The 16,641-nt window shown below is 35.8% G+C and overlaps 1 protein-coding gene across 5 annotated transcripts in view; it reads left to right on the top strand.

Annotated features, from left to right (window-relative positions):
- Positions 1 to 16,223, top strand: part of LOC128859373 (activating transcription factor 3) — a 52,081-nt gene extending 35,858 nt beyond the window's left edge. For 3 of the 5 annotated variants that reach the window (XM_054096361.1, XM_054096360.1, XM_054096359.1), the window contains exons 3-5: positions 5,817 to 6,385; positions 6,528 to 6,617; positions 10,272 to 16,223. In XM_054096361.1, coding sequence (XP_053952336.1) covers positions 6,173 to 6,385; positions 6,528 to 6,617; positions 10,272 to 11,696 — 1,728 coding nt within the window. In that variant the 5' untranslated portion in view covers positions 5,817 to 6,172 and the 3' untranslated portion in view covers positions 11,697 to 16,223. The remainder of the gene's footprint in view (positions 1 to 5,816; positions 6,386 to 6,527; positions 6,618 to 10,271) is intronic. The other 2 variants (XM_054096362.1, XM_054096363.1) reach the window with 2 other exon arrangements.
- The last annotated feature ends 418 nt before the right edge of the window (positions 16,224 to 16,641 follow it).

The raw sequence follows: 16,641 nt of genomic DNA, 5'->3' as shown, positions 1-16,641 counted from the left end.
CTTTATTTTTTTTTTTTTGCATTTCTTCGGAAAATTTTAATTTTCAGTTATCCGTTGCATCAGAGAAGTCCAATAGCGAATTTATATATGTTCTTAACCATATAGGTAAGGTAGGTAGGTAAGATGGCAAGAGTACCCCAGGTACATTACAAGTAGCACTTACGTGCCGTTTTGATACCATACAGTGGACCACTACCTGTGAAAGTATTAAGGGAGGAGATAAAACCGTCTACAGCCATCCAGTGCTGTTGATGTAGCGGAGGAGAGAAAAGGGATCTAGGCTGGAGAATTTCACCAAGCCATCCCCAAAGGGGACGCTGAGTAACCTCAAGCGCCTAGCCGCCAAAGCCGGACATCTGCAGAGAAATTGTTCCACAGTCTCTTTCTCTGTAGGATCCCCACAACTTCTGCAATGGGGGTTGTACGGAATTCCAAGCTTCTCCGCATGAGTGCCGATCACCCAGTGGCCAGTGATCACCGCAATGAGTTTGGAAATTGAATGGCGGGGGGTTCCCATCACCTTAAGCGTTCTGTTTATATCGTATTGAGGCCATAGTGCTTTTGAAATGGCACACGATGAGACAGGCCTCCATCTGTCTTGCGGTTTTCTTAGAAAGAAGTTGTGTAGTTTCCCTTTAACAACGGCCAAGGGGATACCGATGTCTGAGAAGAGGGCAGCTGGATCCGGTTCTGCCGCCCCCTTCCTGGCAAGCTCATCGGCAATTTCATTTCCCTCTATATTCCTGTGCCCATATATTCCTGTATCCATATACTTATTAAGAAAGTTTTTCTTTCGTCTTGCAGTCAAGCGTTATCATTTTGCTCCATTAAATATATCTCGAAAATGCGAGTCTAAACAAAATAGAAAATTCGTTTGTAGGCTACACATTAAAGTAAACTGAAAATAGTCGAATGATTTATGAATTTTGCTTTTTCATATGTATGACAGTGTTTAAATATCAATATATTTATACAAATGGCACAAATACATATGCATATAAGTATATGGACACATATTATATACTGCGAAGAAGAGAAACTTTGGTATACCCAATAATACTACTTCATATTTAATATCTTTAGCAAAGCAAGCATATTGAATGTGTGACTACTTATTAAAACAAATGAAATATATTTCGTTTTTATTTAAATTTCCTAATTTCTACTTTGTACGAGAATTTATAAATTCATTTCTTTGTTTTAACGGTTTTTATTGCATAAACGACAGATTCATAAATTATGGATACTGCTTTTTTAAAATGAATCCAATTTACGTTTTCGTGCTTCCTCAATAAGCAGCTTAATAAGCGCGAAAATTAAAAATCAACAGTTTTAAATTTCATCTCCATCTCTGCTTTGTTTGCAAAACGGCAAAATTCACCCACGCGAACAAAAAAGCCATTCTCGAAACGATATTGTTAAAGTACGTTGGATAAACACCATAAAATACCCATACACAAAGCTTTTGAAGTTTTCGTTAGTACCGGTTTCTCTCCCCAATATCCCCTTAAATACACAGACACACACATTCGAGAAATAGCTATACACCTCCCTCGCTCTATCCATTCCCCAGGCAATAAGTAAAAAGTTTGACATTGTATGCACCACACCCACGGCAAGAAATGTGTATGTATGCCTGAATATTCATTTTGCAAATTATTAAACAAATATAAAAATATATATGCATGTGTCTGCAGATATGTATTGCATAAACAGATTTTGGAAAATCTCTCAATAGTTTGGACATGAAAAGCAAAACTCAAACATTTCTATAATGCTTTTTTTTTTATTTTGCATAACATTTCCAGTGGATTTGATCCAAAAATATTCAATCTCGCGTAGTGAATATGAACTAAATCGGACCTAATAGAAACCAGCGGACACAATAAAAAATTAAAAATGCAATTTTTGTACGGCTTGCATGCCATGGCGTTATTGGTTTACATTTTTCCAAAACTCAAGATGGTGACAACTCTACCAACAATCTAGAGCTCTGTAACTAAATAATTCGTAACTTTTTGTTTCTGCACGTCATTATTACGCATTTAAATGTGTCAGAAAAAGCTACTGTTTTGTTCTGGCAAACTTTTGGCGACCAAATGGGCACATAACTTTTTTATGAAATTTCACTATTTTAGGATTTATTTGAAAAAGCCTGAACTTCTATGAAAAACACCCGTTACTTTGATTGTCTGTAAGAACTGTGTAAGCATACATAAATACATAAATATATGTATGGATACTTAAAAATGTATTTCCATAAATGTCTACAGAATACTACATAGTATGCGATAATCTTGGTACACTTATTGCATATTTGCCGAAAAATTGGCACGTATGACACACATGTATATAAACGTATGCATTTAATGCAATTCCAGTAAAACGTTCCAAAGCAGCAGTGCACAGCTGCGACCGCAATTAGCAGCTCAAAATAAGATGTTCCGCCGAATTGTTGCTCAAATATATTCTCGCACTTGTGCTTTCAAATGCATACGAGTATATTATAAGGTATGTACATATGTATTTAACATATACAACCGTTCGCTGTGACGGAATAAGTTGCGCGTGACTACCATTCGGTTGGACCTGCGTTCAATGCCACTGCGAAAAGGAAGAATACAATAATTGAAACGTTTCGGCTCTCAGCAGGCAATGAAAAATCTCTAAATTTGTTTTCCACCATTAAAACTTTTCTAATAAAACTCATGTGACGTTCAGAATTGGCATAAAACCGTAAGCCACTCAATCCGTAGAACAGCATCTGAACGCACACCACAAATTAGAAATGAAGCGCGGCCAAACATCTTCATATTTACGTCTACGAAATTCATTCGGAGTAATTTTTGGTTTTCCATATTACTCCGTGATGTGCATGTATTTCAGTGGCAGTATTTTCTTAAGTTCCTTGTGAATGAATAAACGTGCATACATTAATATATTCGTCTGTATGATATGGACTTAGTAAGTCAGCAGCGAAATGATTCAGAGGCATTCAATACCACTACAAACGTATAATATATGGCACACAGTTTAGCGACCGCATGTCGTACAAATAAATTTATTTAAAATAAAATATGAAAAAAAAACATTGAAATGTGTGTGCATACCAACAACAGTGAGATGTGCCGAAATTAATTGCAAGCATTTGAATAAACTCAAAAGAGAAATAAGTAACCAAAACTTATAATAATATGCGCAATCGTACGAACATATATACAATAAATATATACATACATGAACACATATTCTGCAAGGAGAGAGAAAAAATCGCTGCTTATACAGGGTGGGCCATATAGCGTTTGCTTTTTGTACCACCTATTTTTTTGAGAATGATAACACAAATGGCATGTCAAATGTGTTCATAATTTACTTAAAGGTTTGACATTTACGAAATGGGACGCTATATAGTACGCTTGAACAAAATTGGGAAATATTGAAAACTTATTTCCAAAGTGGTGAGTCTTCTTCTTCTTCCGCGGTTACAGTAAATGGCGAGCGTTACCGTGACATGCTCAACGAGTTTGTGTTTCCATAAATTGAAGAGGATGACATGGACGACATTTGGTTTCAACAGGACGGTGCAACTTGTCACTCTGCCAAAGTTACACTCGCACTTTTGGCTACCGTTTTTGAATTCCGATGTCAATTGGCCGCCTCGGAGCTGTGATTTAAGCCCGTTGGACTATTTTTTGTGGGGAACCGTTAAGGACAAATGCTATGCGAACCATCCAGAGACGATTGATGCTTTAAAACACGAAATCGAAGTTGCCATTCATGAAATTGGAGCCCAAACAATCGAAAATGTGCTTATCCAGTCGTGGCAGTCATTTGAACGATATTATATTTTCATTCATAAATGGCAATGTTCAATCTTCAAAATAAAAAAAAAAGTTTGAAAAAGTATTGATTAGTTTTTTTTTATAGCCGATCAAAAAGCAAATTTTACATGGCCTACCCTATATTAAAATATGCACACCTATGTACATACAAAGACTAAGCTAAAAAAAATAAGAAGTGAAACAAACATTATTAATAAAAACAAGTTTAATGTGAAAGTAAATAAAGAATTTTACATTTCACATTCCGATTTTAATTGCTTTTTTGTTGCTTTTGTGACCAATGTGTGCATTTGAAATACTATAGGTCTATTGAAATGGGATGTGCACATCTTTGTAAACTAATAATGCAGCCATAACCAAGTGTGTTTTCGTGGGCCGTAATGACAGTAGATCCTAGTTCGATCCCCATTTCTGATATTCAGTAAACGTCAATATGATAAAAGTTTTTGCTAATAGCGGTCGTTATCGGATAGTGCGAAGTCGTTATCGGAAGTGCGAAGGGCTATAATTTGTTCTCGTTATAAGCACCTCTCAAAAAGTGTATGCGCAACTCTATTGTTAATATTCGCAAACTAATCAATTACATGGCGGTTCTATTTCTCCCAAAAAATGTTGCCACTTCATTGCCTCTTACTGTTTTCGTATTCGGACCTCAAATGAATATAATCCGGCGCCACCATCATCGGAGTTAATAAAGGTGTAGGTATGGACGGCATTTTGTATAATATGTAATGTATTGGTTAGGAATAAATGAAGGTTACTCGAAAATAGCTGTATTTGGCCCTGTGTAGTATTTATGGGTGCCATTTCTTTAGACATTCGCAGTTAAAAGAAAGTAATAAGATCGCAATTCCTTCTCCAAGGGTTCGGATGAAGCTTATTTCTTTTACAAATCAGATACATACATATGTATGAGTATATACAACCTTGCGGAGCTGAATACTGAAACCTGTTGGTTAATCAACCGAAGGGTGTTATTGTTCTAATTTTAAGATATGTCAAAAACATTAACAAGTGGCTTTTCTTTCTTATAATATTTTGTTTTCACAATTCTCTTCTCAATGATTAGCTTCATGGGCACCGACAAACCTATTTCTATATGTATGTATTGTTGTACACACTTATACTCACGTCTGACGCACAGCAAGAATCATTTATCTCTGTTTTTGTATTTTTATGTATGCACAAGTATACATACATTTGTGTATTCGAATCTTGGGGCAAATTCTAATAGTGCTTCATCCGTCCAATTCTATTCACCATATGGAATTTCTAGGTGTTCTACTCCACTTGAACTTTTAGAAGCTCAAATATTATGATTTATGGTTTTTACAAAAATTGGGACAAACATAAGCAGAAATACGTGCGTATGTATTATTATACCAGAATTAAAAAAATCGTTGGGCATACCAAAAATTAAAACAGTTTACTCTCGTACCGCATTTAGACACACATGTACTTATATCTAAGCATATATACATACATATATACATATGTACATCTATGTATATGAGCAACACGGTACAGAAAACATCTGGGTAGTAAATAATTTTAGGCAACAAAATGCAAAATTATTGTTTTTATGGCAGATCTTTCCTAGATTAGTACAAAAAGGAAAAAGTTTCGAGATACATAGTGAGAAAATATGTATGTGGATGCCTAAATAACTTTGTATGTATTTAAATGGATGCCTTTCATTGGGTATTCGTGTCTCCTTCATGATTTCGTGTGGGCTCAACTGCTTGAATTCACAACTTTTCAACCAAGGTTTCTGTGTATTCTCGGGTGTATATGTGAACATATATGCATGGGTACGCGTGTGTGTACGTTGTGATAAATAGATTAATTGAAAATAACACGAATTCTAACTCATAAATTCTAATTAACGCTAAATCAATTAAAATTTTAATAAATTAGTCTGTCTTTAAATTGCTGCTTCTTTACTAAATTAGTTCATATTTCTTATCATTCCAGATATTTTATGCTAAGAGTCTGCAACCAAAACTACACCAAGTGTCTTTATGCGTATGCCTTCGCCAAAAAAATGAATGTTACTCCATTTTATATGAGAAGTGGAGTTCGAAGTAATATTGTCTTTTGATAAAATATTTAATTGTGATACAAATAACTAATAATACTTAAGAATAAAAACGGGTTGCTAGTGGGAAGTTAACGCTAGAAAACAACTTTGGAACACATCATTCAAGGCCTTTAACTGTGATTTAAACTGACATCTTTCTTTTGCATAAACGTATATTATTTAGTGGCTCATTAGCGCTCTTATCTGAAGTTTCGATCTAAAACATAAAGCACCGGATATAACAAACAAAATGTTTAACCTCAACACACCCACATCACTGCTGGGCATTGACGGCTGCGGCCTTAGCTCTACACCAAAAACACCTGAAATTGTCAACTCATTGATTGCAATGACAAATCCAATGGACAACTACAATTTCACGACTTTACATAATGGGTCAGCTGCATCGACACCAGGCAGTGCTGCCTCCTTGCGTGGTTTCAACGGTGCCCCGAATGCGCAGGTATTGAAATACTCGTAATAAAATTATTCATCTACATTTCAGATACTTCTTCATTATAATATCTTGCATTTATATTTTCTAAGGTCATCATTTCATAAATCAATTTAAATCGGCGACTAATACATCACAAAATCTTTTACAGATTATTTCGCAGGACAGTAGTCATTCCAGTTCTTCTACTTCACCGGTTGATTCACCGGGTGGAACAAATACCACACCGAGTGTTCAGCAGGTGAGTTTGTAAAATGCTAATTTATTCTTAGACAGGCTGATAAGATGTAATATATATACATAAAGGGTGTTTTTTTAGAGGTTAGGTTTTTAAGTTGGCACTACTTTTTTCGTCTTTTTGACAGCTGTCACTTGATTTATGCTCAGTTTGGTTTGCCATTTCATAATGAATAGACTTACACCTGAACAACGTTTGCAAATCGTGCAAATTTATTACGAAAATAATGGTTCGGTTCGCACGACGCATCGCGCGCTGCGTCCAATATTCGGTCGACATAATCGTCCATCAGAGTCACTAATTCGATTAACCATGGATCGGTTTCGCACCACGTTTGCTCTAGTGGATAATACGCATCCTCAGAGACGTCGTACAGTGCGCACCGAAGACGCTATTGCTGCTGTGGAGCAGAGTATCGAAGAAGACCCGAATGAGTCCATCCGCCCATGTGCCCATCCACTTTATGGAAGATTTTGCGGAAGGATCTTGGTTTGCGGGCTTACAAAATCCAACTCGTGCAAGAATTGAAGCCGACCGACCATCAAGCGCGTCGCACGTTCGGTGAATGGGCCCAAAACGAGATGGCCACCGATCCCGATTTTCACAAGAAAATTTTGTTCAGCGATGAAGCTCACTTTTGGTTGAATGGATATGTCAATAAGCAAAATTGTCGCATTTGGAGTGAACATAATCCACAAGCCATTGCTGAGACGCCGTTACATCCTCAAAAAGTCACTGTTTGGTGTGCTCTATGGGCAGAGGGAATCATTGGTCCATATTTCTTAAAAAATGAAGCCGGCCATAATGTTACAATCAATGGAGAGCGCTATAGAGCCATGATTAATGACTTTTTCGTGCCTGAATTGGACGATGTTGATGTGGACGACCTTTGGTTCCAACAAGACGGCGCTACATGCCATACAGCCAACGCAACAATCGATTTATTGAAGGAAACTTTTGGTGAGCGCATTATCTCGCGCCGTGGACCTGTGGCGTGGCCTCCAAGATCGTGCGATATAACACCGCTGGACTATTTCTTGTGGGGCTATGTGAAGTCGCTTGTCTACGCAGATAAGCCCGAGACGATTGACGTCTTGGAAGAGAATATTCGGCGCGTTATTGCTGACATACGGCCCCAATTGCTGCAAAAAGTGGTCGAAAATTGGGCCTCTCGGCTGGAGTTTATTCGAGCCAGCCTCGGCGGCCACTTGCCCGAAATCATTTTTAAAACATAATGGCAAACCCTGATCTTTATAATAAAGCTAAATTCTTGGCCATAACATTAAATTATATACGTTTTATTTCATCTTGAAAACCTAACCTCTAAAAAAACACCCTTTATATAATAGGCGCGTACACCCTTTTTGGGTGTTTGGCCGAGCTCCTCCTCCTATTTGTGGTGTGCGTCTTGATGTTGCTCCACAAATAGAGGGACCTACAGTTTCAAGCCGACTCCGAACGGCAGATATTTTTATGAGGAGCTTTTTCATGGCAGAAATACACTCGGAGGTTTGCCATTGCCTGCCGAGGGGCGACCGCTATTAGAAAAATGTTTTTTATTAATTTTGGTTTCACCGAGATTCGAACCAACGTTCTATCTTTGAATTCCGAATGGTAATCACGCACCTAGTTTCACATACAAGTCGTTTCTGGTGAACCACTAACTTCCAGTTATTTATCGACAACTTGTTATCCCGAAACAATCAAATTTTCCTTTTAATTTATTGCAAGTTGATCCTTCAACTTGAATCGCTATGTGGCGAATAAGTGGCACAATGCAAATGTTACTTCACCCTTTTCCTCATTGTTGTGTCTGCACGCATACTACCGAATAGCTTACTGATCTGAGAACTCCCGTAAAAGGTGTAAGGTGCAGACGCGAGCGATTGACGTAATAAGTTGTCGGACGTCGAAAGTTATTTCCTTCCACCCACCACCTGTAGTTGTCATTTCGATGGAGTCCTCTTAAGGCATCATTTCAATAGTGTGATCCCATGGTAGCTCGCAAAATTAGGTCACAACATTGAACTGCATTAATGCCTTTGTAGTGTGCGTGAGCATATTATTGACTGCATGAATAAAACTGCATTTGTACAAACTTATGTAGTATGAATGTTTTATTATTATTGCCTTCATTCATTTTAAGGTGTGGGCATACACAGCGACCACTGCAAACACGATGTGGCATTGGTGTGCTAATTTTCTTGATATCAAGATTTGTGCGGTTTGCATTGATTTTATAACAGGAGCAAAAACTACAAGCTTACGAAAGTCTCTTTTATGATTTGCGAATATATATACAAGTATGTACATATGTATATCTCGAAGATGTGCTTGCGAAAACACATAGATTGCAATGTATGAGTTGATTACATGTGTATGTGGAACAACAATACGTGTATTTTGTGTTAAAATATTTTTTGCCATTACAGCGACTTGAATCTCAATTTCGAGTTCGTAGTACGTTAATGTCTGGGCAAGAAGATTTGCACAAACTCTTCTAAGCATTTTTTTGTTTAAATATTTATGTGCAACTCGAAAACACAAACGAGTATTCTTGTGATTAAGCCGCTCTAAATATTATCGCGCGAATCATATGTAACCACCTGATACATATTTAAAATCATGCATATGTGTTTGTCTTGTATGTAAGTAGGTATGTACGTAAATAAGCATGTATATGCCGGCATAGTTTCTTAAAACCAACTGCACTCATATACATACATACATATATACTTGAGGCAAAGCAACCTCTCTTACGCAGTACAGCTTTGTGCTGAAGCAAAAAATATACAGGTTGCCATTTTTGGTAGCCTCGAACCAGTGCTACACTGCTACCAAATATGTGATGTGCACTCCGCTGCAAATGTCTTGGCGTTTTTGGTTATTAGTGACAGACAGGAATTTCTTATACCGAATCTTTTTTGGAAATCCTGCAATAATCAGTAGTAATTCGATTGTAGCCCATTGCGATTCGTCAGCCGAAATGAAACCACAGTTCAATAATCCAATGCCATTGATGAACTTGTGTCTAATTTACTTACACGCATACTTGTATATCACGGACAAAAGCATGTACTTAATACTTATAAACACACACATACTGGTATACACATATGTGCATATTCTTGCGCTGAAAAGTAAGCAATTCATGTTCTTGCCGTGGCTGCATGCCCAAAGGAATAGTATGAATTTTCTGATGCATTCGCTCCAATTTCCAGGAAAAATGCCGCATACAAATTCTTAGTTTAATAGCCACCATGCAAATAGAGTTATAACATTACATAATTGAGCACTTTAATAGCTTTATCAGTCTATAGGCCTTTGTGAGTGAAAACTTTCATAAGTGAGATAATGAGACGGCTTCGCAAATTTTTGAAATACCACTGCTAACCACGTTTCTTTCCCTATTCTTTAAAAAAAGTAAACAAAATAAATCTTTGGAATAAGGCATGTTGTTACCGAAATGAGATTTATTACACAGAAATTTTAGCAAATGGGCATTCCACCATGATTACTTATTTGTGTTTGCCTATATATAATACTATAGGTACATAAATGAAACAAGCACCTTTTTAATAATTACTGAAATCGGTTAGCAAAGCTTTCCGAGCTGAAACCCCTCCTTATCTATTCATTTCCATTTATTTCTTCCAGACCTGTTCGCAACTAATCAAGGCTGGTCTCAAACTTTCCATTCAAAGCAAACGAAAACTTTCTACTTGTGATTCCAGCTCTGGTTCCGATCAGCCAAACTGCAAATATTCTCGTCCCGACGAAGATGTCGAAGACTCATCGGATGAAGAAAATGAATGCAAAGCGACGCCAAAGGGGCTAACACCAGAGGATGAAGATCGACGACGCCGTCGCCGTGAGCGCAACAAAATTGCTGCTACCAAATGCCGAATGAAGAAACGGGAGCGTACACAAAATCTGATAAAAGAGTCAGAGCAATTAGAGACCCAGAATGTCGATTTAAAGACCCAGGTACGAACTTTGGAAGCTGAACGGCGCAAATTACTAGATATGTTGCAATGCCATGTAATAACCTGTGTACATACAGGTGGGTTGAATTTGCCATCTAAACTTTTACTGTCGCCAGCTCACAAGTACCTCGCTGCCCTTGATATAGATGATAGTAGGACTATTAATGGGGACTCTACGCCAACAAGTGGGACTACTAGTGGAACCCAGTCTCAAACACATCAGCAAATACAAGGCAGCCGCTCACTGAGCAATAGATCTGCCCTTGAAGTGCAACGCACTGCAATCCCACCGATGTCAACCATTAAATTTTCGCGCACTGCTGCAGCAGTAGCCGCTGCTGTAAACCAACAGCTACACCAGTTACCCACGCAACAACAGCATCTGCCAAATGGCTACTGTAAGCCGTCACCAACGCCACAGGAGCTTGGCTACCTAGCTTCACCGTCACAAGAAAGCATATGCTTGCCTGCCATTCTTCCGCAACTTCCTTCTCAAACTTTAACCACCCACCAAATTGGTGCCGCCAATGCTAGTTCCGCCTCAGTTCCAAGCATTAACCAGCAGCTCTCTGATTACATTCCAAGCTGTGAAAATAGTCTTGGTTTGGTATTAGCCCATACACCCACCTCCGTTCAAAGCAACGATGACAGTAGTGTACTACTTGGCGACATGGTGAGTCCACTTTCAGTAATGTCCACCCCCACCACAGCAACGGAATTCGTCAAAAATGAGTTAGTCGACTCGCAGAGCCCTTACACCACCGCCCAATCCGCTGAACGCTTCCTCTTCGAGAGTAATTGTGACAGCTTCGTCGACACCAGCTTACATCATGGAAGCCTCAATAACAATAATAATAGCAATAACAGCATCGTAGCTCTCCATCAAAACAGTAACAGCAACCTGTTAGATTTTAATACCTCCTTGATAGGAGGCAGCAGTGGGATCGTACCATTCCACGATCAAATATCAATCAAAAATGACTACTTGCACGATGCTGATTTGTTAGCACAGTTCACAGGAGACGGAGCTGACTTCGTGGACCTCGATTCCAGCGTTGCAGCGACATTCATGGCAAACAATGGATGTTTAGCGTGAAATAAACAGCCAACAGCTGGGAATAGATATAATGTTTATTGAGAAAATCAGAGGTGTAATCGCAAACAGTTAATCATCCCCTTACACATAAAAATGTATTTTTTTATATATATTAAAATATTCGGGACATTCATTGACGTTCATTGGCATTTTGCAATTTGTTATTCGTATGTATAAACAAGCAATTAGGAAGTGTCGAGTAAAGCAAAACATAGACATCACTAAATTATAGTCTAAGTTTTAGAAGTAGAGAAATAATCACAGACAACCGCAAACAGTCGCAAAATGAGTCTCAACATGCATACTGAAATAATTAAGCCTATAAGCGTGTATGTGTGTATTAACTTGTATGTCTAGCTGCTAGTGCCAATAAGGCGCGCCGCTCCTAATCAAACCATCCTAGTGGTAGATATAAGTAAATGGTGGTCTGGGCCTCACAGAAGTGGTCACATTTATTTAACTGAAATATTTGTGTCTTCCAATAAATAATATTGTACATATTCCAATGCGAACAACATTTCATTTTTACTGCTATTTGACTCTCACTTTTCTGTATAAAAATTCGATGCCAATCACGTATCTGTACAGAGCCTGCTTACCACCAACCTCGAATAAAAAGTCGAATTGACTCGAATGGTTTTGATTATTGAAATGGCAGTCAAGAGCTTTAGGCAAACTCGTTTTGTGGCTTTACTACCTCAAAACAGCAACGGAAACGGTGTAATGCGTAAATTTGTTGTGATCCTGAAATTTGAAAGGTTAAGGCATCCATGTAATGGAAAATAAATATTTTTTTAACTTCTATTAAACGTATTGATTTTATTCACCAAAAAGCATTCCAAAATTAAAAAAGTAGGCTTAAAACACAGAAATGGCTACACATTTTGTAAGCGCAAGCACTGCGTAAGAAGAATCACATCCGCAACAGTAATTATTATTTTTAATTGCAAGAATATTTATACTCTCAATTCACAATTAGAAGATAAGGTTTTGAGGAAGAAATTAAGCTCTTGTAATATACGTCTAAAAATAAAGTCAAGCAGCAATGAATTAAGTTAACGAGATTACTTAGAAAGCTAATTAATTTTGCAAAAATTTGCTATGTCCCTGTAACACATAATAAAATTTTAATATGTTTTTGTATTCTAATTTTTAAAAGTTAAGCAGAATATGCTAAGTTATTGAGTTTTTATTTGCATTTTATATATTTGTATGTAATATTTATTTTATGCAATTTGTAATTGTGTAGACATTTTTGTTTTTGCAATTTAGTATTTAAAATGAAATCTATGATATTCTTATAAGTGATACAAATATGAATATGTATGTATTGTACATGGATACTGTAAATGTAATTTTCAATCAGCCTAAAACTAAACTAACCTCGTATTTTATTTGTATATGTATATAACTAAAACACTAAAATAAGGAAAAACAAAAGAAAAAAATAACAAATTTTCATGTTCAATGTTGCCTTAAATGTTTACAAAAATAATAATAAAATCAGTAAAAAGATATCAGGAATGATACTAAAAGTAGAATATTCAATTATTTGTCTTATTCAAAATTCAAGAAAGTGCGCTTAAAATCAACTAGCTCTGATATTTTTATTATACTGCTATGGCAAACAAAAATAGCAAAGTACACTCGCCTGAAGATGTATGTATAAGCAAAAAATAATGAAAATCAAAACTGTTGTATCGAAATTTTTTCAAAAACGAATATTTTATTAAAATGGAAATATTCAATAAAATTAAATTAAAAAACAACAAAACACTATAAATTTATAAAAATAATACTTTAGATTTTTAAGCTGTGAATACCATTTTGTGGCCTGAATTAAGACATTAACGAAAAAACTTAAAACTCTACAAGCATGCATATTTGTCTGATGTTTAACCTTTGCCATTTGATGCTTTCTCAGTGTGTTGTTGCTAGTTACATATATGCTCACATTTTAAAAAACCTCTAAATAAAATAATACCAATATTACAAATAATGCAATTCCATCAATATATGTGTAATCAATTAAGATATGTGTATGTAGAAAGTCAGTAAGTGCAAAAGATCGGAAGCCTGCAGACGCAAAAACTTACTGACCGAAAAGCAACAAAATGGGCACCTAGTTGCCATGGGCTGTTGATGTTATATGTCCGCAGTTCATAGTAACAATTATTATTTCAAAAACAAAAACAGTGGCTTTCCAAATTTGAACAAACGTTTTTACTTATTTACCAAAAATAAAAAATATATGTATGTACGAGGCATCTCACACGAATTAAATTAAATGTCAATATTTAATTGAAATATTTGTATGATATACATAACTATTTAAATATACAACTATTAGTTTATTAAAGGCAACAATGCCAAAGAAAGAAGAATCAGAGGACGATAAAATGCCTTCCTATTTTGTAAGAATAGGTGACGCCATGTAGTCGTATAGAGCAAATGAAACCAAAATCAACTGGTTCCACATAAAAATATGTATAATTTGACATATGCACCTAGGGAAGGAAACACGTACACAGTGAAGTGGCAACAAATATGTATGTACGCATGTAAATGAGGGACTCTAAACTATTTAAATTAGGCAGAAATTATTACACAGATGCTTAATTATTTAGACTAATAAAAGAACGTTGTTTAAACCAAATGTTAAAGATGCAATCAAAGTGACCAAAAAACAAACTCTAATAGCTGAATAAGATAAAAATGTACAGAATTTAAGTAATGTATTTTCCAGTTCAGACTAAACAAAATCATGGCATTAACTCAATACTGATATGAAATTGCCAGCAACTGCACATTCGTTCAAAATGATAAAAAAATGTTATATTTGCTCTCTTGATACACTAATTTTTAATCCATTATTCAAAATGGTTTAACTTGAGCCTATAATCAGTGACACATGTACAAAATAAGAAACTAATTTTAAGTTAAATTAAATTTAAATTGAAAACTAAAGACAAACTCACATATATACAGATAAAATAAGCCCTAAGATAGCGCTACCACAGTACCTGTTAGGCTTACAGTACCTTTTGAATGGCGCAAAAGTAAAGTTTACTCGCACGTACAGTCAGTTGCTCTTTCTGTCGGCCTAAACACGAAATCAGAAACTCATGTCATTAATAATCTAGAGCGAACAATTGACAAATCTTTATCGATCATATGTGCAACTGTTGGTAATTTTTAATTGGACGCAAATATCAATATAACTGTAATAAGCTGTTACTTATACATATATATTATTGCCGCTTACACCCTCTGTTGGGTGTTTGGCCGAGCTCCTACTCCAATTTGTGGTGTGCGTCTTGATGTCAACAAATGGAGGGGCCTACAGCTATATGCCGCCTACGAACGGCAGATAGTTTTTTATGAGGAGCTTTTTCAAGGTAGAAATGCCCTCGGAGGTTTGCCATTGCCTACCGAGGGGCGACGGCTATTAGAAGACTATTTTTCTATCATTTGATTTTTCATGCCCGGGGTTTCGATCTCGGACTCTAAAGAATGGTAGTCGCGCACCTACCCATTCGGCTATGTCGGCCGTAATAAACAGTAATGTATGTAAAAATTTGTTTTTAAGGTAAAATACGCATTGTTTAAATATTCTTGTGCTATATATGTATCTGTATTCCACTAAAAAAGGCAGTGACGAGTGTCAAACTTCTGTGTATAACAATAAATTATTGAATTTTTTTGACTTGTGCAAAAATTTATTTAAATATATATATAATATTTATTTTTGTTACATCTCCCAGATACACCACACCACTTTAATGCTTTGTTCATTTGTAGAATGAGCCCACATAAATGTTTTAATTTTCGTTACTTGTTGTTTTAAGATACTTGTTTTATTGTATTTTATAGTTTTTCAACCAAAACATAGTAGGCATATGCATTCGTGCACTGAAATGTATATACAATTAAAAGTAATGTAATGTACTAAAATTGCCTATGAACCTATTTGCACTTCAACAAAAGTATACGCAGCCAAAAACTCACTTGGTAAAACCCAGAGGCAACAACAATAATTTTCCTTTTTTTGTACTGTTTTGAAAATGAATTACACACACATATATGTACATATATATAAATTTATACACATGTACACATAAATACTTGCTTGGATTTGCTTTCGAAAATAATTTCAACCACCCAAGAATGCATTTATGTTACAATAAAATCTGAGGAATCAAAAATTCATTTTTCCATCAGCTGTTCCTGTGCATTGTGGGTTTACATGTTTATTAAAAAGAAGTTACCGTATTTAAATAAAAAATAACAAACACAAATATATTTATAATGAAAATGGAACCTAAAAAAGAGTGTGCACTACAAGTTCGTACTGACCACAGAAAATTTGGCAAGAGTATATATGCCCCCGCCAGTTTTATTAGAGAAAGAAAAACTAAACATGAAAAGCAACTTAAATTGAAGTAATATTCAAATATAATTTTAAATTAAAAGTAAAAACTCAAGTACTAAAAATTAAAAGTAAAAATAAAGATAACATTATTAAAACAGTCAACACTAGTATTTTGATTTATTCTAGTTATTCTGTTCACGTACATATGTATATGTATATACATGGTAAGTACCCTCATTCGCTGAGGCATCTGCAATATCATTAGTCCATTTTGAATTCACAGTCCAACCGTACTTTCCGTTTTGCACCATTCTAGTTGCGTTTTCCCGACACGTTTGAGGTGTCATGCATAGTTCCTTACAAAATTAGTTACAAAATGTTCACGTTACCAAAATATCTGCGGTGTTGTTGTATCCCACACAAAAATATAATGTCCCGCAGTAGTCGTACATTTTCAAATGTAATAATTTTAAATATTAAATATTAGAATTTCAGTTTTATTTTTTGTGGATGTTTTAAAAATGGTAATTATGTTAGATTTCAATACAGGGCATCTGACGGGTTCTGTTGCCA

Source organism: Anastrepha ludens, chromosome 3, assembly GCF_028408465.1.
Source record: "Anastrepha ludens isolate Willacy chromosome 3, idAnaLude1.1, whole genome shotgun sequence".
Classification (NCBI taxonomy): Eukaryota; Metazoa; Arthropoda; class Insecta; order Diptera; family Tephritidae; genus Anastrepha; species Anastrepha ludens.
This window is presented reverse-complemented; position numbering and strand designations above follow the sequence as displayed.